Genomic DNA, 27,866 nt, shown 5'->3' on the forward strand with positions numbered 1-27,866 from the left:
TGCATATATCTCTGAACAATATGCGTCTTTAGAAAATTTTTGTCGAACACATAATCAAAGTTCACAAATTAGCCTAAAATTTTCATTTCCAATATCATTCCTATATTACCTCAAGTTATACCTTCAAGTTTCATTTCCATATGTCTTGAAGAAAAACCCTTCCGGCTCTGATTTTTTCATCTTTTTGGCCTTATAACTTTTAACGATTGATTGGAAAAATCCTTGCTAATCATGAGCTAATAGAGCTCATCAAAATTTCATCTATGGTCTCATTATTTTACGCATATCCCTACGAATGTTGCAGCCGTTATAGTGTTAAGTGTAAAATCTTCAGTTCAACAACAATAGATCAATTGACAGGGAAATTGGGAGGGAATGTTTGGAACACAATATTTGACTTCGCAGCGTTGTTTGAACTAGTTAGAAGGTAAACATATCAAAAGTCCTCATCACTACCCCTTAAGCTTGAGGGATGAGGGTGGTTAGAAAGTTTCTTTTTTCATTTCTAACTGACACGCATGTAACTGGAAAACAATGAATTTTAGCGACATGGCTAACTGAACAAAAATGAAGCTAGATAAATTTCCTACAAGTTATGTACAGTAGAGTTTTGTGATATCTTCTTTAGTTTTCGAGATATTCACTTTTAAAAGTATAAAATATTTGAAAAGACAGTTTTTCTTCCAACTTCTTGCACTTTCAGGGCTTATTACTCAACAAAAATGCATCAAAAAAATAAGTAGGCTACTGAAAGTGGAATTGTAGAGCATTCAATTTTCTTCAAAATAATGTATTATTTCATAATGTTATGCTTTTGAATTTTTATAGCAGCTTTAGTGTTGAGTGTGGTAGGAGTGAGAACTTTTGATATGTTACCTCTTACTATCCTTAAAAGGACTGCGAGGTCAAAAATTGGGTTCCAAACTTTTCCCTCTATATCTTTTTTTGAGCATTCGTTGCCTGGACTAGTATCTTATTACAAGTTAAGTGAGCCTTAATGGCTTTCGAAATTCCATAATAGCTGTGGAATTATTTTATCTCTAATATTGAATTACACTCGAATATGCTCTTGTTTAGTTTAGCTTATTTTGCTGTATTTTATAATTTCTAATTTTTCTATTTATAATCTACTCTAATCTTTATTTTCAATTATTTTTGTGCGGAGAAATTGAATAAAATCGTGCAATGAAAGTTAAATTACACTCGATACTTTGTTGACTTTGTTTACCTGATTTACAGGCATTTATTAGTAAGCAAAAAAAAAAAATCGTATTCAACTTGTAAGACATGAAAGTAGCATGATAATAGTGGTGCAATTGAATGATTTAGAAAATTTTATTGAGTGCTCATTTCTCATTCCACCTTTCATGAAAATGATCAGTCTATGAATTTCAAATTACTGTTTTCTTTGAACTTATTACATATTTATAAGATATCCATCCTTATATTTTACATAAATCTGTTGTACAACAGGTGATTGAGACCTTGTGAAACAAAAAACGTCTTTTTCGGTCATTTTAGATCAAAGAAATCCTCAATTTCCTTAAGTTCCAATAAATTCCCGGGAGTTCATGATTTTTGGGAATATTTCTCTCAAATTCCCTGGGAATATTTCCTCGATCTTAAATTCCCGGGAATTTTACATCACTACCGAACGCCAACTTCTATAGTTTGTATGACGCATGAAGTAAAATGATAATATTTCCTTTATACTCAGCTAATGAACGTGTTAAAACACACGTTCATAACTTAATAGTTGAAAATCAAATCGCTCCACCAATTACGTCGATAATTAATCCTACAACTAACTTTCAACTCCCAAAAATAATATTCGAAAAGAAGTGATTAAATAATTCAAAAAAGGGTACTAAGATTTTTATTTTCATTTCTATTTATATTCGAATAAAGTACATGGATCATGAGTTATGTATGACACCATCTTATCACTGTAAAACTAATCTCCATACATTCGTTATCTGAGCAATTTGTCCGCTCACTTGCGCTTAGGTTCAACTCTTCTTTTTTACATTTCAAATTAGTGGTTTTTATAATAGAAAATAATGATTTAATTATTTTGATTTGAAGGTGAGCGGAAGTCGCGAGGTGGTTGCTGTGACCGGCGATGGCACTAATGACGGGCCTGCCCTGAAGAAGGCAGATGTCGGCTTCGCTATGGTAAGTGCAACCAACATCATCTCCATCAATCGCAACGCAACGCAACCCACCATCTTCCATCCATCTGCAGCGCTTTCAATTTTTCACTTTTCCAACTTATTGTACATCTCAATATTATTACTAGCAACTGTAGATTAACGTGTCGGCTGAGTAATCGGCTAACTTCAATTTATGCCTTGATGAGTTTTTTCGTAATTGAAAACATCATTTGAATATCTAAAAATAATATCTAAAATGGTATATTAACAACATGAGTTTTTTCATAATTGAAAACATCATTTGAATATCTAAAAATAATATCTAAAATGGTAAATTAACAACATATGATGAAAGAGTAAATTTATAAAATTTTCACTTCTACAACAGTACTATGTATAAATGGGCTATGCAGTACTGTTGGGCAGTTCACTAACGACAGGACAAGTAGTGTGAGCACACATGTCCTTGTATGTCATAATGCTTTGTTATTAGCGAAAGGCTTCTAACAACATTTTTTCAGGTTAGGTTTTCATATCTTAGATTTTGTGTTGTTTAATAATTCTTTCTTCGCTGCTTGTGGTTGAATTATTTTTCTATTATTATAATTCGTAATTTTTAAGTGGTTCATTTATTGTTATTGGTTTATTTTTAATGTTAGAAGCTGCTGTCATACAGCTGTTTTTTGTTCGTATAAATGTATTTTTAATTTGAAGACATAGTCGTTTACATCTGCTCGACACATTTGTCCTGTCGTCAGTGGCCACCCTTGGTAGTATTTTGTACACTTTTTACTTTTGCACACTTGCATTAAATTATACTGAACTCTCTTCACTTTTTAAATAGTACAGTATTGTTGTAAAAGTAAAAATCACATTGACCATTACTATAGAAGAAATTTAATCTTCTATTTTTTTGTGCTGCATTTATCCTTCTAACTAAAGGATTTTTCATTTTTATTTAGATCTGTGCAATTGTGAGCTAATTCTGTGTGAAATGGATTTAGTCGATTAACACTCACCGACATTATCTTGTTTATATAATACAATATAGCTTACAAACTACTGTAGAAAAATAAACTAGAAATTATAATTCTAATCAGATAATATTCATGAATAATTCAAGTTCAGTTTACATGTATAGTAATGCGGCACATATTCGGCTTGGTTATGTTGAAATTTATTCAATAACTAGATGTTAATATTGAATGTATGCTTCACTTGTCCAACGACCAATCGAGATAGTGGACCATTCTGATTGAGTAGAACTATCCTGATAATTAATGATAATAGAAACACAAAAAATTAATATCAAGTACCCTTTATTTTATTAAAAAGCCACTAGTTACAACTCTTCAATCAGTAGCACTAAAAAAGAAAAGTGAATATCAATGCTAATAATATTATCATTCAACTTCTTTTTTAATGATTATTTTAAATGCTTGTTTTCACAATGAATTCTTCATTATTGAACTTGATCAATAGGTGTGCAAAGCTCATTAGGTGCGTAGATTCTGTCTGTCTTGCATATTAGCCTCTTGAAAGTACCAAAAGCACAATCATTTGTTGAGAATGAGTGCCCTACTGTAGGAAAGTAGTGAAACATCTCACATAGCCTATTATTATCATAATTGGCTTCAGAAGACGTACAACCAAGGCAAGGCAAGTAGGCTACCGCCTGAGAAAATATGCAGCTATGTGATATTGTCAGGGATATCAGTCAGTAAAGTGTTTTCTAGTCTTGGTATGTCTGGTATTAATGAACTTTACTAATTATTTGGTCCTTGTAACGTCTGTCAATATGGTCAAGTAGAATGATTTGGGAGATTTCGTCATGAGTTGAGAATTTCTCAGGAGAACAATTTATTAAATTATATTCTTCGATTTCAAGACATTCGATATTCACATCTCTTTCAACATCGGTAACATTTTCAAATTCACAAAAATCTCTATCAGTTACATTCACAAGTATTTCGTTATGCCTAGCTTTGCATCTGATATGTTAATCAGGGGTAGTTCAAAAGAATTAACTCCCTTGTGAATTCTAACAGAAGTGAGACCATTCAAAATAATTTTTGTCCTCTTCTGAAGCAATGGATACGCTGTGTCCACAGCCCTCAAGAAAAGACTAGAATTTGTCAACTTTCCTTTCAATGTCTACCAATTCATAAACGGCTATCCAATTTATACGTCGAATTGATGCTACAAATATGCACATTCCATAATCGCTAACCATTCTTGATAGGAGTATTCCCTTTTTCTTTTTGGCACCGGATTTATTATTAATTCTCACTTTAAGGGTTAGAGCCAAGTGATCGGAGAGAGCAGTATAAACAATTTTAATCTCCCACCTTGTGTGATGAATATCAGTGACAATGTTATCTTTACATGAACCTCCTGTATGTAAGTTTGGTCGTGTCGTCTCTCTTGTTGTGATTCTAAAGTTAAAACTGACCAATAAATTCAAAAGATCATCTCTGTAGTTGTTAGCTACGTTGAAATCAACATTGAAATCTGCGCCCAAAATTATATGACAAGGTGAAAGGCTTGGTTGGGAGTTCAGCTTCTTTCTTCTAAATGCTAATATGCTGGTACCTATTATTATAAATGCTTTTATAACTTAATATTATTTAATTTTGATAATTTAATAATTAATTATCAATTTTGATAATTTTATTTGCTAACACAGAGATCGTAACTATTAACAAACATTACAAACGAAAACGTTGACCGCGCATGCGTAACCATTGGTTAGTTCGACCTAGGAACTTGCCAAGTTCAATCTCTGTTACAAGCTCTTCTCGCGTTCCACTCTTGCTCCACTTGCGATCATCTATCGATCTGCTCGAGTGACGTTCGATTGCAGAGCAGAGCGTAAGTCTGTACGCACATTAATATATCAACTAGTGCAACTTCTTCATTTGTAACATGACCCTCCAAACATTCACAAATATGTTCTGCCTCTTGATTTCCAACTTGTCCTTCGCAAATCTGTTTGTACCATTGGAGTTGATCCATAGTTTTCCAGTCAGCTTCAAAATGTTTGAAAAGTAGAGATTCTACATCTTCAATCTTGTCACTACTGACGGGCACACCAACAGGAATTAAGTCAGGCTTCATGCTCTTCAGATGTTTCCCTACTTTAGAGATGGATTCAGCAGAGCCAGTATTAAGGTTGTACCCAAGCTCACCTCGAACAAAAATATTGCCTTTCTTCATTCTTCTTAAAACAACTCTTTTTATTCTAGATACCTGAAAGTGAAGGTCCTTTGCTTGCTTTATGAACATTTCGGTTCAGTCCTCTCCAGAAACTTCCACTGTGCCATATTTTTTGAACACTTTGTGATACTCCACTTAGTGATAAGAACCTTCTTTTTTCTGCATCTTTTTGCAATTCAATACGATGATCAAGCTCCAAGCAAGTACTACACTCATCTGTTGTGGGACATTTGTAACCAATGTTGAATTTTGTGTTAAACATATTCCTGGAGCTTTTCTTGACAACTAATTCATCTTTACCCCGGCAAGAACAGGTAAATGCTACTCATTAATAATTTTTACATATTCCACAAAATCACATATGCTATTCAGCTTGGTGAGTCATTGAATTTCAAGAAAGAAAAAACGCTTGTTTCCAGTTGTTTGATTTTATATTCAGAGTTTAGTTTGAAATCTTGACACGTGAACAAACCACCAATTTGAATTATTTTTCTCAATATTTTCTCTTCTTCTTGATATTATAGTTATAAAAATTTCTCCAAGGACCAATGACTTATTCTTAGGGCAGGTCTTATTCTTAAATGGCAACTTCGAATATTATTATGTAAAATGATTCCAATAAACTTTTTCTTTGGTTTAATTGTGATAGCCTTTTCCTAAATATAAATAAAACTAAATATTTATCTTTTAGGTTCAAGGATAAATGTTCAGCGTCTTAAGTATATAGATGTCAAGAATCATCTCCTTGTTTTTTGAGAAAATTTTATTTTCTCAATAAAGTTTTCCCTCAAACAGTTTTTAGGCAGTTATATCACACTCTGGTTGATTCCATTTTCTGGAAAATCAATATTATTTATAAAGAACACCTGAGAACTATGGTGAATTTGATCAGCTATAGACTAAAAAAAACTTAAGAACTACTAACAAAACTATTAATTACCTTTTCATTTTCTTACTATTCCAAGTCTCAGTTTTCTATTGTTTTGAAAGTGAAAGGCGTTTATCACAAAAACTGCTGTCAAACTATAATTTTTTTGTGAATTTCGCTCATGGTAGAAATTGTTTGTTGGTGTATTTTTACGTATGAAATTAGATAGTTTCATAATTACCTTTGATATTTTAACAGAATCATGCGCATATTAAAGGTTGTGTTTTAAATGGTAGGGGGGATAGGAAATGAAAATTTCCTATTTTCATAAGGAAAATAAATTAGTTATTAATTTTGAATATTGATTTGGACTCTGTAATTTGGCTACATGCAAAACAGCTGCCTTGGGAAATCGTTCATCCCTGGCCAGAGCATTGGCCATTTCGTTTCCTGTGCATTGCATGACTTTTATGAAGCGAGTTCTCGCGCCAATTAGCATGGGCATCTTATTTTTATCTTGCACCGCCATGAAAGCTGAACGCTCTGATTCCATGTGGATAAATGAAAACACAAATTTGGTAATTTTAAACAACAGAATTCAACTATAGCCTACATGGAATAACATGCTTTAAATCCATACTGATAGTATATGCATCAATTGTGGGCATCTGTGAACTTTTATGACTTTCATTCATCAAACCTCTTGCTTTTTCTGCTTTTTGATTATGAATTTCAAGTTTCTGTTGTGCTATCTCATTGTTAGGATCGTTTTTAGATTGTCCATGGAGCAAATCGCATGTATTTCATGTGTCTGTCCTAGAAGTGCAAAAAGATAACTGTGAGAATTTTGAATTGAAATTTATATGATAAAATCTATAAGAAGCCTTATTCTCCTTGTTCATTTCATTAAATGTTCTATGGAGCCTTCTGCTACTCAGATCTGGACTAAGGAACTCTTTACCTGACTTGGCCCCTCTATAATGACTTTCTTGATGAGGGATTGAGTTGATATGATTTATTGTATGTTGAATGTCTTCATCTGTATATTTCGCCTTGTGCCCTTTGTTACCGCGATTTTCAATGAATGTCACTTTTGTCATCTTTTTTGGTTGACAAGAGATAAAAAGATTCTCATCTTTTTTGGTTGATCAATTCGTCTTTTGGTAACCGAATTAGTTGACATAAAAATATCTTATACATTAATTATAAATTTTGAATATTGATAACTGAAACTCACAAAAATTATGTAGTAGGCCTGTATGGTCATTTTCAGTAGATTGAAACTTTCTTGAAAATTAAAATTTCTCTACCATCAAGAAAATCATTCTTACCAACAGATAGATGGTTGAGGTGGTTGTGGAATTAGAGGTGGCCCTAGATCATCTTTCTCTACTTCTTCTTGTCCATCATCTTCATCATTCAGCATCATTTAGCTTTCCTTCCTAAGTTTCCACTGCTGCCTCCAAGTACTCTTTCTTGGTGATTTTCCTCACTGAGTTGCCTGATTTCCCAACATCTGGCGAGAAATGTTCTTTTCTTTTGCCTGGTGGAATGCAGATTGCTCTGGCATCTGCTTAAATCATCCACCGTCCTTCTTTCAATATTGCGGTCTCAGAGACCGGTATGTGTACTTTTTCACAATTTAGGAATAAAAAACATTTTGAATGCAATAATAATGTATTTACAACCAAAACATAAAAATAAAAACATAGAGTTACCTTTTTGTCATGTTTTTTCACTGTCCTTTCTGTTTATATATCTTTTTTTGCACAGTTAACACATATCTTGCTGCTGCATTCAAGGCATATAGGTTGTGAACAAGAGATGCAGGCATAAAAGGTTTTTCTTTTCTTGTAGCTGGGACATTTGCTGCATGTTTTTCTTCACTCCAGTCTGTCGGTGGGGATGCCTGCCTGATGTTCTGACTGGTCAATGTCAAGAGTTTCAATGATAAAATTCTTGATCTGTCGAAGGAGATTTGGAATTTCAAGACGTCTCCTCAGATGTGGTTCAATGAAGTCCATGGTCAATTTTTTTACAAACTCAGACCTAGTTATCACAGGAGAGTTCCTGTAACTAAGGAACAGTACAAAACTGTTTACACTGGCTATGTTGATCATTCTGTAGAATACAGCTAGAGGCCAGCGTCTTGTTCTTCTATTGGAGGAGTAGACTGCGCACTTCATATCTAGTAAATCTACCCCACACTTTGTTGAATTGTAAAAGCAAATAATTTCTGGCTTCTTTTTCTCTGGATCTATTTCGGCATGATGGTGCATACTAGAGATGAGAATAACTGACTTGTTTTTCTTTGGAACAAATGACACTAGTGTAGTTTGTCCATTGAATACATGGATACTTGAATTCAATGGGCGTTTTGAGTCTGGAAGTAATTCTTTCGGGATGATCAATTTGTCCTTTCGCATAGTGCCAACATACGTCAAACCAACCTTACTTAGCTTTTCTACAGTTTCAATAGATGAAAAATAGTTATCAGCAGTAATATTTCTGTTTGTGTTTTCAAGTGGCTTACACAAGTGAACTACACATTGTGTTGGCTTCATCAAAAACTGTTGTTCTTCATTAGAAAGCCCATGACCATCCGACCCTGCTCCTGTATAAATATAGGCATTGAACAGGTACGATGTTTTAGAATCACAAAGACACATTATTTTCAAACCGTATTTTTTTGGTTTTTTGGGCATGTAAACTTTGAATCCGCAACGCCCACGAAATGGCACCAACATCTCATCGATTGTCACATGTTCTGACACAGTGTAGGCTTTCTGGGAATTTTTAAGAGCATGTTGAATATTTCAGTAATAGCTGCTGCCTTGTCTGTAGCTTTTCTCACGGTTCTACTGTTTGCATCATCAAATCTCAAACATGCAGTGAGTATTTCAAATCTTTTTGCAGACATAGTTCCATGAAAAATTGGTATACCTGTGGCATCCTTTGAAAATAATGCTTGCATATCTTCATCATTCGTCTTTAGATAGAAGCAATAAGACTATGTAAGCTTTTATTTCAGTCTCGTCTGTGTGTTGGTAATTCGATAATTCTGTTCCTGGGCCAAAATTACTTCTTGTTTTCAAAAGTTTATGATTTGTATTTACAACAATAATTTCAAGAATTTTTTTGTCGAAAATCAATTCCCAGACATCAGTTTGGTTAGGGTTACATCCCAGGGCTTTTGCATGAGGCGTTAGTCCTGGTAAACACGAATAATATTATGAGCTGGAGTTCTGACAGTTCTACTTTGTTCTTGAGTCATCCATGCATAACAAGGGCCATATTCATTTTCCCTCAGTCGACCAAAAATATATTTTGGGTTGAGTTCTTCTTCTTGGTCTGCACCTTCAATCTGCTGAGGAAGCTCTTCTTCTTGGTCTGCACCTTCAACTCCTGAGGAAGCTCATCATGAAAAATATTTTGAGACTCATCAACCAATAGCTCCGGCGGTTCACCCAAAGGTTCATCGATGTCAGAATCTGTAGAATCTTCATTCCTTTTGTTTGGCAAAATAAAATCTGGATCTGCATCAGAATCGTCTATTTCATCTCCAAAATTTTCATCACTAGACACTTCATCAGGTTCAAAAAGCATTTGTTGTATTCTTTCTACATAGTTGGGATGTGAAACACTTATTGGTGGAGGAATAGTCCTTTTTTTCTTATTAGTGGCTTCATTTGGAACATCCATTGATGTAGTTGGCTGATCCATCTGGCTAAAAACAATAATATATACACTAAAATATACAGGGTGTCCCGTAAAATAGTGACTCCAGTTTAACCACGGTATTCTACAAGCTAATATATACCGAAATTGTCATGTTCTCCAGTAAAAACAGATTGAGAATTTTGGTTGACCACCATTTTAAAAAAACCAGATATTAATTTTTTTGATATTTTCATTTTGTAGACCACATATTCATTAGTATACCTACCAAATTTCATGTGAAAATTTTGATCCGTTCACAAGATATCATGCCTACTCTTAAAAAAAACAGAGTGGCGGATTATAGGAAAATAGGAAATTTAATTTTTTTTCTAAGGAATTTCGGTTTATATTAGCTAGTGGAATACTGTGGTTATACTGTAGACAATATTTTACGGGACACTCTGTATACAAAGTTCAAAAAATGAAAAGTTCTAAACGGATGGGAATAAAATCACCAACATTATCCGAAAGATCCGGTCTCCCAAGCACTAACTTGAACCACGTAAACCACGTAAGCCAAGTGAAAACTGGTTTGTCAGTGCAAGAAATGGGTAGGGGGAAGGTATTAGGAATGACAGTGCCGTCTGGCTCTCAGGGCTGCCACACCACAACAATTAAAAATGGCCTGGTGCCTGTGAGACCGGTCTTTCGGTTAAGTGTTAACGTGGGCATCTTATTCTTATCTTGCACTGCCATGAAAGCTGAACGTTCCAAGTTCATATGGATTAATGAAAACACAAATTTGGTAATTTTTAAACAATAGTATTCAATTATAGCCTACATGGAATACCATGTTATTAATCCATACTGATAGTATATGCATCAATTGTGGGCATATGTGAACTTTTATGACTTTCATTCATCAAATTCCTTGATTTTTCTGCTTTTCGATGATGAATGTCAAGTTTCTGTTGTGCTATCTCATTGTTAGGATCGTTTTTAGATTGTCCATGGAGCAAATTGCATGTATTACATGTGTCTGCCCTAGTAGTGCAAAAAGATTACTTTGGGAATATTTTGAATTGAAAGTTCTATAATAGAATCTATAAGAAGCCTTATTCTCCTGTTTCATTTCATTAAATGAAAGGCTCTATGGAGCCTTGTGTTACTCAGATCTGAACTAGCAAGCATTCTTGCATTTGCAGGGAACCTGAAAAGTAACAATGATTTCGTTAAGTTTAATCCCCCCCAGCTTAACCCCCCCCCCCAAAAGTTCAAAATATTTTGGGGTACTTAGGCTTGTACCGCGCTAGTCAGCACAACCTGCCCAGTGGCCACAAGGCACCACTATTCCGGTGGCTAAGGAACTCTTTACCTGACTTGGCCCCTCTATAATGACTTTCTTGATGAGGGATTGAGTTGATATGATTTATTGTATGTTGAATGTCTTCATCTGTATATTTCGCCTTGTGCCCTTTGTTTATGCAGTTTCCAATGAATGTCACTTTTGTCATTGCTCTTCTTCTTTTTCTTCATCATCTTCATCATTCATCATCATTCAGCTCTCCTCCCTAAGGTTCCACTGCTGCCTCCAAGTACTCTTTCATTGTGATTTCCCTCACTGAGTTGACTTATTTTCCAACATCTGACGAGAAATGTTCTTTTCTTTTGCCTGGTTAAATGCAGATTGTTTTGGCATCTGCTTAAATCATCCACTGTGCTTCTTTCAATATTCTGTAATCATCTGTTGAGAAATGAAAATTTGGTAATTAAAGAAAACACAAATTCACTACTATAATTTGGACTCTGTAATTTGGCGACCTGCGCAACAGCTGCCTTGGGAAATCGTTCATCCCTGGCCAGAGCATTGGCCATTTCGTTTCCTGTGCATTGCATGACTTTTATGAAGCGAGTCCTCGCGCCAATTAACATGAGCATCTTATTCTTATCTTGCACTGCCATGAAAGCTGAATCCTCTGAGCTCATGTGGATAAATGAAAACACAAATTTGGTAATTTTTAAACAACAGTATTCAATTATTAGCCCAGTCAATAAAGGTTTTTTCGATCCGAAAATTGAATAAAAGCTGAATCTCTTACCATCGATAGAACCCTCCCAGAGGGTCATTCCCCCAAAAGTCTCAAGAAATCCCCTTGGAGCTTTCCCCCCTAGCCCCCCTCAAAGTTGAAAAATGCAGGTAATCACGGAAAATCAATTATCTCTGTACCCATTGATCGGAAACAGTTCTATCATTTGAATGAACGAATCCACTAAAAGCTCCCAACCAATCAAGGATTCAAATACCGGTAGATGAATTGATAGCAGTAAACTTTAGCAAATATTATAGAAGAGAAGAAACAACCCCCCTCCGGTTACAGCGCATCTTCTCCTTATCCGTCTGTTACAGGTGTTCCTATCCTGAGTCTCCTCCAAGAAGTGTTCGGGGATGGGATCGATTGGCATACTTTTGCTTGGAGGAGTGTCATATTTTTTCTGAATACCCAGAATATTCATGATCAATCGCTCCCTGAAATCAATTATTTGTACCTTTCTTTGAGTAAGTTTATTGAATATAATCCATGAATTTACAACAGCAGTGTTCAATAAAATCTCAAAAGCCTTTTTGTGATACCATTTTATTGTTCTTCTCAGAGGGCTGAAGTAACTTGCCATTTGATCAGATATATCAATCCCCTGTTTCCCTGAATTGTATTCAATAATTACAGCTGGCTTGATAATCTTTTCCCTTCTCCTATTCTTTTTCCCAGTATCTACCATACCTAAGTCATGCTTTGTTTGAAAGAACACTTCCCTTTTATCCTTCCACTTGCCAACAACAATACCTTTTTCGTTTTGTTTGCCTACTATTTCACCCTTCTTGATTTTTTTGTTCATAGTATCTTTTGGCAAGTCTCTCCTATTTTTTCGCAATGTGCCTATCAGATGGGTGTTTTTTCCCAACAAAGATGTGGCTAAAGAGATGGATGTATAAAAGTTGTCAGTGACAAGAACACGCCCTTTATCAGTATATTTATCTACAAGTTGCATTACAACTCGTTCTGCTAGCCCTACACCTGCTGACTCAGTTTGATTTTTCCCAGCATATATTGACAACTGTAATGTATACCCTATATTATTGCAAATTTTGAATACTTTCACCCCATACTTATGTGACTTGTTTGGTATATACTGCTTGAAGAGCAGTCTCCCTTGAAATGGGACCATGGACTCATTTACAACAATAACTTTACTGGGAACATGTTCTGTTTGGAATCTTTCTTGCATCAAAGCATACAATTTTCTGATTTTTTGGATCCTATCATCTCCAGCTAAATCATTGTCAGCAAAGTGTATGAATTTCAACAATAATTGGAAACGATTTCTACTCATTATTGTAGGAACAAGAGAATTATTCTACAAAACACTTTTTTCAAATCAATATGGCTGATGTTGACTGTGGTGTACGATTTTTAAATCTTCTTTTTAACTGGCTTACTATTTTGCACAGAACTTTCAACAATCTGGGCACAGTTTCAATAATTGCATTTGTTTCTGTTTCGGATGTGTGGTCAACCACAGTGTGGTCATCATGGTCTCAGTTATCCTCATCACTTGTTATATCAACAGAATCCAAAGTTTTTTTTCTGCAAAAAATGGAGCAACAAAAGACATCTCATCTTCGTACTTCCATTTTTTTTATTTTTGTTGCTGCCTGTCCCGTTTTTACTTTTCTCTTATTCAAGGCTCTCCTATATGAGTCCTTCAGATTTTGATCTTTGTTTACAGGCCAGACCTGTAACATAAAATAATTTCATTTTGTTAATAATTTATAATTTCCAATTATTTTTATTTTTTATTTCATTTTATTTATTTATTATTTCAGCTATAGAATGGGGGTCAGTTCTGTGAGACATTCAGTTTTTGAAGTTTCTAACGCTATAATAAACAACATGTTGAGCGAAATGATTCCAACACCCACTACAGAGCAATGGGAAAAAAACATTGAAGAGTTTTGGTCCAAGTGGAACTTTCCTAATTGCCTAGGTTCAATTGATGGAAAGCATATTGTGATTGTAGCACCTCCAAACAGTGGTTCCCTATATTTTAATTACAAAAAACATTCTCCATTGTACTTATGGCTTTAGTTGATGCTAATTATAATTTTATAGCTGTAAACGTCGGTGCTTTCGGCAAAGACAGTGATGGTGGTATTTTATCTAAATCGGAACTGGGGCAAGCTATATTAAATAATTTAAATATTCCTGCTAGCAAAAACTTTCCAGGAACGAATGTAAGTGAACCTTGCGTTATATTAGGTGACGAAGCCTTTCCTTTAAAAAATGATCTATTAAGACTTTAACCATCACAACAGACCATAGCTGATGTCAAGAAACGTCACTTTAACTGTCGCCTTTGCCGAGCAAGGCGTGTATTTGAAAATGCTTTTGGGATTTTAAGTCAAAAACTTCACATTTATAATAGATGCATGCACTTGAGACTAGAATTTGCTGAAAAATTGTTTTAACCACTTGCATTTTGTATAACTACATAAGATGCGGAGTAATTGAAACAGAAACTGCGACTCATATGCAGTTTCTTCCTATGCAGAATCTACGACATCAAGGAGGCAATGCAGTTGCTTCCACTTTTGAAGTATGCAGTCAATTCGCAAATTTCTTCCTAACTGTTGAAGGTCAAATCGACTGGGCTTAACATAACATAACAAATTTCAACAAAACATAACAAAAAAATAAGATAAAATGTACTTATTGAAGCAAACATAAAAAGTATGACCTTGTCAAAGATTTAACAATACTTTGTACTGTAATTGGTTATTGAAAAATCAACTTTGTAGTATAATAGGCATATATGATTTTTTTTAGATGCAAACATTATATATTTATGTCTCTCGTATGTGGTTTTGTGTTAATATTTATTGTCTCGTTTTGTAAAACAAGACAATACTGTAAAAATTGTATTGTTTTCTACAGCACTGTGGAATCTGACTTCTAAAAATATGACTTTGTGAAAGATTTAATATATTTGTTTGCAAAATGCTGTTATTATTATTAATGGATGTGAAAATGTCAAAAGGAATAGCTTTACAAATGAAAATAAAGTGATAAAGTTACTACTCACCAGGTTGTTTCATCTGATCTTCTATGCTACATCTTTCTTGGTGGCATCCATGTACTTCGGATGTTGTAGATTATAGAGGAATTTGTATTTATGAACACATTCTATCAACAGTTCGTCATTCATTTTCATCCAAAACGAATGAAGGCACACAAATGACAAAGGCACACAAAGAGCAACTACTACAACTAGCAATTAGCAACTAACTAGATACTTTACCACAATGGTGTCTACACTGGTTACCAACGCGGCGCATGCGCGGTTACAACGGGGTTTGCGGGCATCACGTACCATGCAAGGAGCGTTTCGTCACAGACAAAATATACTGGCCGACAAATGTTGACCTGGACGTGCATAGGGATGGGTATCGATACATCGATGTTTAAAAACATCGATGTTTCAACATCAAACATCGATGTTTACTGTTCGATGTTTTTCACTTATCGATGGTTTTACCTAGACATCGGTCATCCGATGTTTTTCCCAACTAAAAAGTAAAAACAATTCTAATTTTTCAATTTGATGCAAGTTTTTTTTTATTGAAGAGGATTATCTTGAGAGCAATAAGCAATAGTAACAGAATTACAATCATTATCTCTATCATATTTAGTGTAGTATTCTGTATTCTGTGTTTTTTGTGAATATAGATCACTCTTGTGAAAGATCTCGCATAAGTTTTGATTTCCTGCAGATTGCTATTTTTATTTTTCAATCAGGCTCTCTGTATTTTTATGTGAGACTGTTGGATACTCTTGAAGATTCACATTACTTCTGTGGCCCGTGTCAAGGTTAGATAGTTAGTTATTTAGAATTGAATAAGAGGTCGGATTCTTCGTTTCTTAGGAAGAAAGAGTTTTTTCTTACTACAATTATTTCCTCAACATGTGTTTAACACTAATTAATCTAGCTCTGGAAAAGAGGTCCTCGTATTGTAAGGAGTGCAGATATCCATATAAAAAAACTTAATCCATTTTCATTTCCTAAAAAATCTATCAGGTATTGAATGAATACGATATGAGTATCAATGATTGCTAAAATTAGCTTAGGGTGAAATTTCAAGACCGAATCCTCAAGGATATCCCGAGAGGTTTCAGACTAAACCATGAAAATGACAAATCTTGTGAACTAGAGTTGATGTATCTTTCTAGTCACAACCTGACTTCAATTATTCGAAAGACTGTTACTTGAATACCACAAGTCCAAAATTGCTGTGATTCCAGTTAGTAACTGTTGAAATATTGTAACAATAGCTCCAGATAAAATTTTAGTCACTTTAGAAGCTCTTTTTGTGCTCTACAATCTGAGATCAGGTATAGCGATCTATCTCATATTCCAGGTACACCTGACAACAATGCTCCTTGTATTGTGAAAAACACCTAATTTTCAGCTTCAAGCATCATCACCAACTACATTGTCCTCACATTGATATTTCGCACAACGACATAAGTTCTTGAGGTTATGTTCTATTAGAATCACCCGTAAGATACACTTCATTTCAGTATTTCCTAGTGGAGAGGCGCGCTTAAGGACACCTCAAGGATCAAAATTTCAAACACATAACTTTTGACACAATGCTCAGATTTCATCGTGTACTACACTTCATCCTTCTCGGTTCGTCACGGCGGTTCAAAATCATGCATAATAAGTCAAATTCGGTCGAAAAATGGAAAATTTATTGTTGAGTGTAGCCTACTTAAGCCCATATTCCAATACACAGAAAATGACCAATTTCTTTATTCAAAGTTGCATGTCTTGTGAAATACTTCTGATAAAATTTCCAAATCTAGTGAGAATGTGAAAATTGTACCCCTCTACCCACTCCAATAAATAATACTTTCGATTCCAAAACAATTTGGAAGTTAAGATTTTAAAAATGGCGATTTCAGTTTTTACATTTGTTTCGTAATTTTATTGTTGATCAAGAGTTTCTAAAACGAGTCTGATACATCATAGAAACTTACGATTGATTACAAATTGTAGATAAATTATTCATTCTCTACGAGCTCACTTGCCTGAAATCCATCTCGAATCACTTTTCGCTATCATAGAACTGCCAAAACCGTTAATATGAGAAAAATAATTATCTACAATTTCCGGATTTTTTTCAACAATCAAATCTCACTTTACAAACATATTTTTTCATGAATTGTTTACACCAGATGAAATAGAAAATTCTATTGTACATTTCAAGATCATGTAATAATTTTTATAATAAGGGGTTACCGAGATACATAGCTTTGAATATAGACATTGGCCATTTTTATGTATTGAATATGAATAAGTACCTACACTCAACAATAAATTTTCAATTTTTTGACCGAATTTGACTGTTGATGCATGATTTTGAACCGCCTTGGCGAGCCGAGAAGAATGAAGTGTAGTACAATGAAATCTGAGCATTGTGTCAAAATTAAATTATAAGTGTTTGAAATTTTGATCCTTGAGGTCTCCTCAAGCGTGCCTCTACTAGGAAATACTGAAATTAAGTGCATCTAACGGGTGGTTCTTACCCATGAACTTATGTCATTGTGCGAAATATCAATGTGAGGACAAAGTAGATGGTGATGATGGTTGAAGATGAAAATTAGGTGCTTTCCACAATACAAGGAGCATTGTTGTCAGGTGTACCTGGAAATCTATATGACATAGAGCGCTCTACCTGATCTCAGATTGTATAGCACAAAAATACGCCTAGAGGGATTTTGAAATGTACATCTAATTGTAACAATCGGAAGATATTGTTGATTAAAATCTGAAATTCATCAAAATTGATTTTTTTTCTTCAAATTTTACTCATTTTTGAAAAATTATAACAAAGTACTCATTGGAGATAGAGAGTTCCGAGTGATCTCATTTTTTTCAGAATTATATAATCTGAGAGAGATTTGGCAGAAATAGCTGAAAACTGGAAAATGAGCCAAAAATACGAGGTGTTTGGGCTATCTTGTATCTAGCACAAGGAAATCTTGCATGAAGAAATTGGTTCTGGACTTCTCTTATGTACCCAAATAATATATTTAAAAATCAGAACTACAATATAAATTGCAAGCACACCCCCTTTTTTATGTCTATATTGACTGGACTAATAGTATCATCCATAAAAACGTAGGGCGATAAACAATGTTTAAAAACATCGATGTTCAAAAACATCGATGTTTACTGTTCGATGTTTTTCACTTATCGATGTTAGGATGAAAAAAACATCGATGTTCAAAACATCGATGTTTTGTCTTTCGATACCCATCCCTAGACGTGCATGGCACGCTCCGTGCTTGGCCGGTGACGGAACGGTCTAATGGGTGTATTACATATCAAATGATGCAAAGAATATTTTTTTGCATGTGTCGGTACAGGCACGGTCATGGTATGATACGTTCTAGTGGGTACGAACCTTTATGATGGAAAAACCTTGGGTAGGGCTAACTTCACAGTGAACTTGGCCCCAAGATACAAGTTTGTAAATTGTATCAATGGATAGTGCTTTGTAAGTACTGGCAGATGCACCAATCCCCATTGTTAGTGCTTGACCCGTTCAGGAGTTATGATGAAAAAACCTTGGGTAGGGCTAACTTCACAGTGAACTTGGCCCCACCCAGTCAGATCTCGGCCCTCAAGAAACAAGTTTGTAAATTGTATCAATGGATAGTGCTTTGTTAGTGCTGGCAGGAGCACCAATCCCTATCGTTAATGCTTTTCCCGTTCAGGAGTTATGATGAAAAAACCTTGGGTGGGCTAACTTCACAGTGAACTTGGCCCCACCCATTTAGATCTCGGCCCCCAAGTCAGATATAAGTTTGTAAATGGTATCAATGGTTAGTGCTTTGTTAGTGCTGGCAGGAGAACCAATCCCCATGGTTAGTGCTTGTCCCGTTCAGGACTTATGATGAAAAAACCTTGGGTAGGGCTAGCTTCACAGTGAACTTGGCCCCACCCAGTCAGATCTCGGCCCTCGAAAAACAAGTTTGTAAATGGTATCATTGGTTAGTGCTTCATTAGTGCTGGATAGTGCTTTGAACCCTACGTTAGTGCTTTTCCCGTTCACATTTATTTATTTATTTATTTATCACATTGTGTACAAATACTTGAGATGAGGAAAGGCACAACAGGCTCATACCCAAAACTGTCCCATTCAGGAGTTATAATGAAAAAACCTTGGGTGGGGCTAACTTCATGTGAACTTGGCTCCACCCAGTCAGATCTCGGCTTCCAGGTGAGATACTAGGTTGTGAATGGTATCATTGGTTAGTGCTTTGTTAGTGCTGGCAGGAGAACCAATCCCCATCGTTAGTGCTCGTCCCGTTCAGGAGTTATGATGAAAAAACCTTGGGTAGGGCTAACTTGACAATGTACTTGCCCCCCCCCCCTGTAAAAGCTCGGCTCCCAAGTAAGATACAAGGTCGAAATGGTATCATTGGTTATAGTTTGTGTACAATAAGTTGAGATTTGGCCCTCCATTCAAATAATTTGGGTTGCCAAATCGTTTAAAATTGCAACTTCCCCAAATTTCCGATTCAACATCAGAATTGTATGTAGAGTATCAATCCCGATATTCTATTAGTACTCAAAAAACATCAGGGTTGAAGGATTAAAAGGGAATTTAACTTTTATCATAAAATTGGAAACATTGTGAATTTTGTTTTTTCTATTGAATATCACTTCTCCTAGAATCATGGGGCGTCGTAATGTGTAATAATTATATCCTGGGGGTAACTCTATTCCCCCACCTGGTATTCCATGTCATGAAATTTTTTGGTATATCTCATTCATTATCAGAATGCTGGAGATATCAATTTAATGTTAAATTTTTATTTCATTGCCAAACCTGATTCATAATGATCACAATCTGAATTAGAAAAGTTTACTTCTCTATAACCATAATTTAATTATTTGATATTATTTCCCCTACAACGATATAATAGAATGTTCAATTTTGTTGGCCTGTCAGTTTTTAATTGAAAACCTTTTTATCAACGGAAGAAACTTATTTCTAATTATTTTAATAGATTTTGTAATGCATTTGATTGATGAATTAATGGAAAAAATATAAAATAATTATAGAAAACAGAAATCTTGTTGGGGTAACCCAGTTACCCCACTTGGTATTTCGTGTATGTGAAAAACGTTGTTAGTAGAAGGGTTATTCACGTGCTAATGAATAATGTATTATTTTTAAACAAAAATGTTGATGATGCTTTAAATGACCCTAAAGATTTCTGCTACTGCAGATTTTGACAAAAGGGTCATTTCCATCTAGCTGTTAACTATGTTGTCAGTATATTGGGCCGAACTGATTCTCAATTGTGATATTCAATCTTGTTAATAGGTATATTGTCAACAAATACTTACCAAAGACATGTTATTCAGATATATGTTAACAATATACCTATTAACATGATAGAATATCACACTTGAGAAACAGTTCGGCCCACCAAGTATTTTATGATTCTATTACAATTACTATAATCATCATAATTTAATTATTCTATTACAATTTCTACAATCATCATCATAAATATATTTTTTTAAATGAGCATATGAACATTTACATACATAAATATATACATATATCTGAATAACATGTCTTTGGTAAATATCTGTTGACAATATACCTATTAACAAGATTGAATATCACACTTGAGAATCAGTTCGGCCCACCAATAATTTAATGATTCCATTAAAATTTTTACAATTATCATAACAATAATCCAGATAATAACCATATGAAAATTTGTGTTTATTGCTGAATATCCAAATTTGAATCCTAAATTTACAGTTCTAGTTTATAAAATCATATGAATGTACAAACATATATGATCAAAAATAAAAAGTTTGCAGTAGTATTTATTTTATGTAATTTCATTTATTCCCCAATCACTTGTTGATGGCATCATAATTGCTAAAACATGTTGTGAGTGAACAATTTTAAAAATGGTACTTAGATTTCTATTGTAATTTTTATATTAAAATATATTATTGATTGATGATTGAGTATGATATTTCCTATATTCTTTTGATATATTGTTTTGGAATTGTTTGATTATGTAGAGTAGGGACAAGCTTCGGTACCTTCACAATGTGTACATCAGTAGATGTACACATGAAACTTTGTTTTTATTGGTGGGAATGACCTTTTCTCTAAGGTCATCATAGATTTCCAAACCACCATCAGAGCGTTGACAATATGCAATGTAGTGCCCAATGCCACCAGGGACAAAAGGTGGTGAAAATGCTATGACTGATCCTAGAAATAATCTTTTATCAGATAGAGTTATAAACTTTGGTATATCCATAAGCTTATAAATGGCATTCGTAGTCTCCTTGGGGTGGCTGGCTGGTTGGGAAAGTGTCAAGGTCATCACTGGCAACTTCAATCATAATGTGACCATAAAGACCAAATTCTTGATCATGAGTTACAAGTCCATTGCATAGTCCCAGCAATGATCTATACTGCTCTGGCACATTCAGTGGTTCATGAAATTTGTTCATGAATAATGGTAGCTCGCTTAGCAGCTTCTTCCAAATGGATAATGCCATTTTTTGAAAGGAACTGCGAGTCAACCCTAACAAGAGGGAAACATTTTTTTGTTATTTTTTCAGAAAAATATGGAGTTGAACAAACTTTTGTTTCACAAAAGCTTGCTGTGATGAATTTTGAGACTATAATTGTTGTGGTACTTCCACACTTGATTCTTTTCAAATTGTGGTGAAGTTGTTCACCAGGATAGATGCCTTCAAGAATTCAAATACTTTGCCAATAAATTTTATGTTGGGCCAATCCCTGCACTAGATTGAAGGCAAGCTCCACTATTACATCTTTTAAATTCACGTGTTCAGCATATTTCTCACTGTCACACAAACTCACAGCAAGCCCTTGAGTTATGCTGCCAAATGCGCACGTGTTCTCTAACATAACTGAAACTGCTCCAAACTTTTGGGGCTTCAATTTAATGAAATTTCCATTCCTCATCAACATTATTTTTGGCCTACTCTTTTGTAAATTCTCCCTTATATGCATTATCTCTGGAAAAGGTGAATCATTAAGTTATTGGTGGGCCGAACTGATTCTCAAGTGTGATATTCAATTTTGTTAATAGGTATATTGTCAACAGATACTTACCAAAGACATGTTATTCAGATATATGTATATATTTATGTATTTGAATTTCCATAATTATGCTCATCTTTAGAAATTATATTTATGATGATGATTGTAGAAATTGTAATAGAATCATATGCTCCTGCCAGCACTAACAAAGCACTAACCAATGATACCATTTACGACCTTGTATTTTACTTAAGGGGCCGAGATCTGACTGGGTGAGGCAAAATTCACTGTGAAGCTAGCCCTACCAAAGGTTTTTTCATAATAACTCCTGAACGGGAAAAGCACAAACGATGGGGATTGGTGCTCCTGCCAGCACTAATGAAGCACTATCCAATGATACCATTAACTACCTAGTATCTTACTTGGGGGCCGAGATCTGACTAGGTGAGGCCAAATTCACTGTGAAGCTAGCCCTACCCATGGTTTTCTCATCATAACTCCTGAACGGGACAAGCACTAACGATGGGGATTGGTTCTCCTGCCAGCACTAACAAAGCACTAACCATTGATACCATTTACGAACTTGTATCTCACTTCGGGGCCGAGATCTAACTGGGTGGGGCCAAGTTCACTGTGAAGTTAGCCCTACCAGGTTTTTTCATCATAACTCCTGAACGGGATAAGCAATAACGATTGGGGTGGTGCTCCTGCCAGCACTAATGAAGCACTATCCAATGATTCCATTTACTACCTTGTATCTTACTTGGGGCCGAGATCTGACTGGGTGAAACAAAATTCACTGTGAAGCTAGCCCTACCCAAGGTTTTTTCATCATAGCTCCTGAACGGGACAAGCACTAACGATGGGGATTGGTGCATCTGACAGCACTAACGAAACACTAACCAATGATACCATTTACGACCCCGTATTACACTTCACTTTTTCACTATAACTCCTGAACGGGAAAAGCACTAACGTTAGGGTTCAAAGCACTATCCAGCACTAACGAAGCACTAATCAATGGTACCATTTTGAACATTAGTGCTTTCATGTGTGGGGCCAACTTCACGGACCTCCATGCAAGGACTTGCCTTTATGCTGAAGTAGCTTACATTCAGCAATCATATTTATTCAGACATACATAAAATGTATATGAATGCGTCAATTATAAAAATCTTAGTAATACAGGGTGACCACGGGAAGTATTTACATTTTGAAAACAGCAAAACGGTGTTAATTTTTCAAACAAGAAATTCATTTACTTTTCTGACATGTTTGTTAGGATATGCTATTCAATTCAACTTACTTAATTAACTTGCGAAAATAAGGTCAGGAAGGTGACAGCCATCTTCTCTTATGCAGTTTTCAATTCTGTTGGGGAAGCTCTGCCATACTAGCTGTAGTGTCTCTTTGGTGATTAGTGCCACCTCTTCACAAATTGCCTTCTTCAAATCTTCCAAATTACGAGGTTTGCATTTGAAAACTTTCTCCTTCAAATGTCCCCACAAAAAAAAAATGGCAGATGTTCAGGCCAGGAGAACGAGGAGGTCAGGGCACATCTCCAAATCTTGAAATGACATGACCTGGAAACAAGTTTCTCAGCAACGTCATCGAAACTCTTGCTGTGTGTGCAGTAGCTCCATCTTGCTGGAACTATACGTCCTGTTGCAAGTTATGCACATACCGATTCGCATTCACAGTCACCGCAACTCCATCTTCTTCAAAAAAGAAGGGGCCAATAACATGTTGTCTCGAAACCGCACACCATACAGTCACACGAGGCGAATGGAGAGGTTTCTCATGAAGCTGTCTTGGGTTTTCCTGTGCCCAGTATCTGCAGTTCTGTTGGTTGACTGTCCCATTTAGGTAAAAGTGAGCTTCATCGCTCATGAAAATCAGAATGTCAGGTTCATAGTGAAGGAGAACTTGCATTTGTGTAGCAAAATCCAACCGTTGGGGGTAGTCATTTTCTTTTAACTCCTGGACACACACAATCTTGTAAGGATGAAACTTGAGATCCAGTTTCAAAATTTTTCGAACTGACTCATGTCCTATGTGTAATGCAGATGCATGCCGTCAAGCTGAATGACCAGGACTCGTAGTCATTGCTGTTCTCACTCTGTCAATGTTCTCCAGACTCCTCACTGTTCGTGTAGCGCCAGGTGGTTTTTTCGCCATAATGTTTCCTGTGGTCCGAAAACTTGTAACCCATTTCATAATCGTTGGTCGGCTAGGTACGGCTCCATGCCTTCCTACGTTAAAATGAATGCAAAAATCATGCTGAACCGCTTCATTGTTTCTTACATAAGAATCGTACGTAAACACGTGATGTTGAACAGTCCACGGCTCCATTGCGACTGAAAAGCAGCAATGGTCACTGCTAGGGAGGTGAATGACCGCCCGCACATTCCCCCCCCCATTTGCCAAGGCCGAGTACAGTCGCATCAAAAATGTAAATACTTCCCGTGGTCACCCGGTATAACAAGTCAGTCAGAACAAAAAAAAAATATATATATATATATATAAATCTACATAACTTATACAATGGTCATCATGATTGGTTTTCAAAAACTCATCCACCGAGTAATACAAGTTATAGGCTTTTACAATAATTGAGAACTTATAAAGGTCAGTCTTGAATTTTCTCAGTTCACTGCTAGTGGATGATAGTTTTAAAAAGCATGGAAGTTTATTATAAAATTTGCACTCCGCATAGCTAGGCTTGCCCTAATAAATTGTTTACACCCATGTCGTCCATAGTATGCAATCTTACTTTCAGCATAAGATAAATATTTCACTGGTATGAAATGCTCTTGGAACCTATTTTGCAGCATAGAGATAAGTGGTTCGAGCTTGTGTAGTTTGTCTCTAGTATCTATATTATTATTGTCTACACAGTGAATATAGCTCATAATTTAATCAAACCTATTCCGTCTCATAGCATTGACTATAAATGGTTGATTCATATCAGGTTAAGAATTCCAATAGTATCTTTTACCAGGGAGTGTGGTAACCACTGAAAATTAAAATTCCTATAAAACATTTATATATTCTCTTTTGTTATGTTTGGGTTTTGTTGATTTTTGAAGAGTTACATAGCTTGCAGTTTCCCTTACCAGCATCTCATATACTGCATCATCAAAAAATAATTCAAACAACTCACAAGCTGAAAAGTCTCTGTATTTAGAGAAGTTGATGAATTGATGTTTTTTAACACTCACTCAAACTGGCAAGTCATGATGTTTGAGTTGACCAGAATGTGTGTGAATTTCAAAAGCACTTGTAGAAAAAACAACACAACCTGAACGCTTGGAATGGCGTCTCCTCGACAAGAATAGATGTCTAGCCACCTTCCATCATGTTAGCCAGCATAAATCTGACATAACTAAAATTTCCCAATCACTTCTCTGATGGCCTGCTAGTGCGCGTTTACCTTAAGGTAATGCTAGGATAATATGGGTTGTTAATAACTGTTCATGATGGAAAACAACATTGAAGAAAAAAGTTCACTATATTTTACATGGCATTGGCATGAGTAATTCAGTAGGCATAATGAAAAAGTTTATATCAATATTTTGTATAATCCTAGCCTGCACATTGCATCAAACAGGTTGTTCTGTGTAATGGAATTCAACCATGGAGAAATAATAATGGTGACACAAATTTCAAAATAGTGTCTTAAACCATAGTTGTGAAGCATAACTACTCAATTTTATATTTTTGCTTTATTGAAGAAAAGTTGTAAGCAATATATGGACGGCGGGAGAAGCCTCCACCAAATATGTAAGCAAGACAGGTAGAAGAATTTGTCTATCTGGGAACACTTGTGACAAGTAGTGGGAAAGTCTCAGAGGAGAATAACAACAGGATCATGGCGGGAAACAGGGCATACTATGCTAATATCAAGTTGTTCAAATCTCGATTGATATCTAGAGCTACGAAATTACAATTATACAAAGCATTGGTGAGGCCTGTGGTGAGTTACGGTTCGGAAACATGGGTGCTTACAGCTGGAGATGTGCAAAGATTGAGAGTTTTTGAAAGGAAGGTAGTGAGAAGAATCATGGGTCCTGTTTTTGAGAATGGTCTTTGGAGAGGAAGAAAAAATTTGGAAATAGAGCAGTTCTTAAACAATGAAGACATTGTGCGGTTTATTAAAGCTGGCAGAATAAGATGGATGGGACATATGGTGAGAATGGGAGATGAAAGAGTAGTGAAATGTATATGGAAGGACAGGATATATAAAAGAAGAAGAAAAGGTCGACCGAGAAATAGATGGACGGATGATGTGGAACGAGATCTGAGAACGCTTGGAGTTCGTAACTGGAGGGGGCAGGCCGAGGATCGTGACAGATGGAGAGGCTATGTGAGGGAGGCCAAGGGTTGCAAAGACCTGTAGAGCTGAGGAGTAAGTAAGTAAGTATAATGAAAAAGTTTATATCAATATTTTGTATAATCCTAGCCTGCACATTGCATCAAACAGGTTGTTCTGTGTAATGGAATTCAACCATGGAGAAATAATAATGGTGACACAAATTTCAAAATAGTGTCTTAAACCATAGTTGTGAAGCATAACTACTCAATTTTATATTTTTGCTTTATTGAAGAAAAGTTGTAAGCAATATATGGACGGCGGGAGAAGCCTCCACCAATATGTAAGCAAGATATGCCTACACCCAATATGTAAGGGGAAAAGAACTATGAATACAAGAAATGAACAGAATAACTAGAACTTTAATGAGTCTTTAACATATTTACATTTGAACGAAACAGGATTAATTTGATTATAAAACAATATTTTATATGAATTAATGGGGAAACACTCGCTTGCTGCTAATGAGGATTCAATGTTTGTGGTTATGAAGAATTTAAGAACAATGATTCAATAGTCACCTACCTTTTTGAAATAGCTTCCCACTTTGGCATCCACTGGTATTTCGCGGCGTTAATTATTAATTGAACATCAAAATAACTGATCTAATGAAATGGGTTCAGATCCCGTCCTATTCAATAATACAATTCTCTTTAAACTGCCCGAACTGCGACAGGAAAACTGTATTATAAAACAAGAGCAAAATCTATCCCCTTCACCAGAACAGCCGGACTTTACTCACAGTCCTAACGAACGAGCTCACACACTGACTCTCACACACACTCTCACACTGACCAAAAGTAAAATTTTGGGTATTAAATATAACTCAGTCTATGCCAAACATGAAAGCCATTTCAAGTACATATTTTTATCTGTCGCGCAAGCAGCACGTTTGTTATTAAAAACAAAAGAGAAGCTACATTAATTTTGACAACAAATGAAATAAACAATCTTTCTGTCGATGACAAAAATTGTTCAAAGACAAAAACACTGTTCATTAAACTTTTCCAATTTAAAACTCTAAAATCCTGATCAATATGAGATAAATATATGATTCATATATATGTCCCATATGACCAGGTGACAAAGTTCAATTCTCAACTTTACATGACATCATTGGTCACATCTAAAGCTAGGTCATGAAAAAATAATTCAAGTGCAATAGAGTAGCCTACTTAGTTTTTCATTCATTTTCTGTTTTCTTGCTTTTGTCTTCAAGGCTTCATACAGGGCCTTCGCCTCTCTAATCCAGTAGTCTGTATGGCTACGGCACACGTCTCTCCTACTTTCTTCAAGAGTTGAAGAGAAATGTGCTCTTCCAAACCTAGTTCTTTCACAATACCGGGTACTATTGACCCAAACACTTACCATTTAGGTGCTTCTGAAAAGCTCCATTTAGTTCGGGAAAATGATTCT

At 35.3% G+C, this 27,866-nt stretch overlaps 1 protein-coding gene across 1 annotated transcript in view; it reads left to right on the forward strand.

Annotated features, from left to right (window-relative positions):
* Positions 1-2,070: 2,070 nt before the first annotated feature.
* The window catches only part of LOC120351589 (plasma membrane calcium-transporting ATPase 1-like), a gene marked incomplete at its 5' end in the record, with an annotated part of 95,430 nt that continues 69,634 nt past the window's right edge, over positions 2,071-27,866 (forward strand). Inside the window, one exon of the mRNA XM_039429436.1 lies at positions 2,071-2,175. Coding sequence (XP_039285370.1) covers positions 2,071-2,175 — 105 coding nt within the window. The remainder of the gene's footprint in view (positions 2,176-27,866) is intronic.

This window comes from Nilaparvata lugens, chromosome 5 (genome assembly GCF_014356525.2).
Source record: "Nilaparvata lugens isolate BPH chromosome 5, ASM1435652v1, whole genome shotgun sequence".
Taxonomy (NCBI): domain Eukaryota; kingdom Metazoa; phylum Arthropoda; class Insecta; order Hemiptera; family Delphacidae; genus Nilaparvata; species Nilaparvata lugens.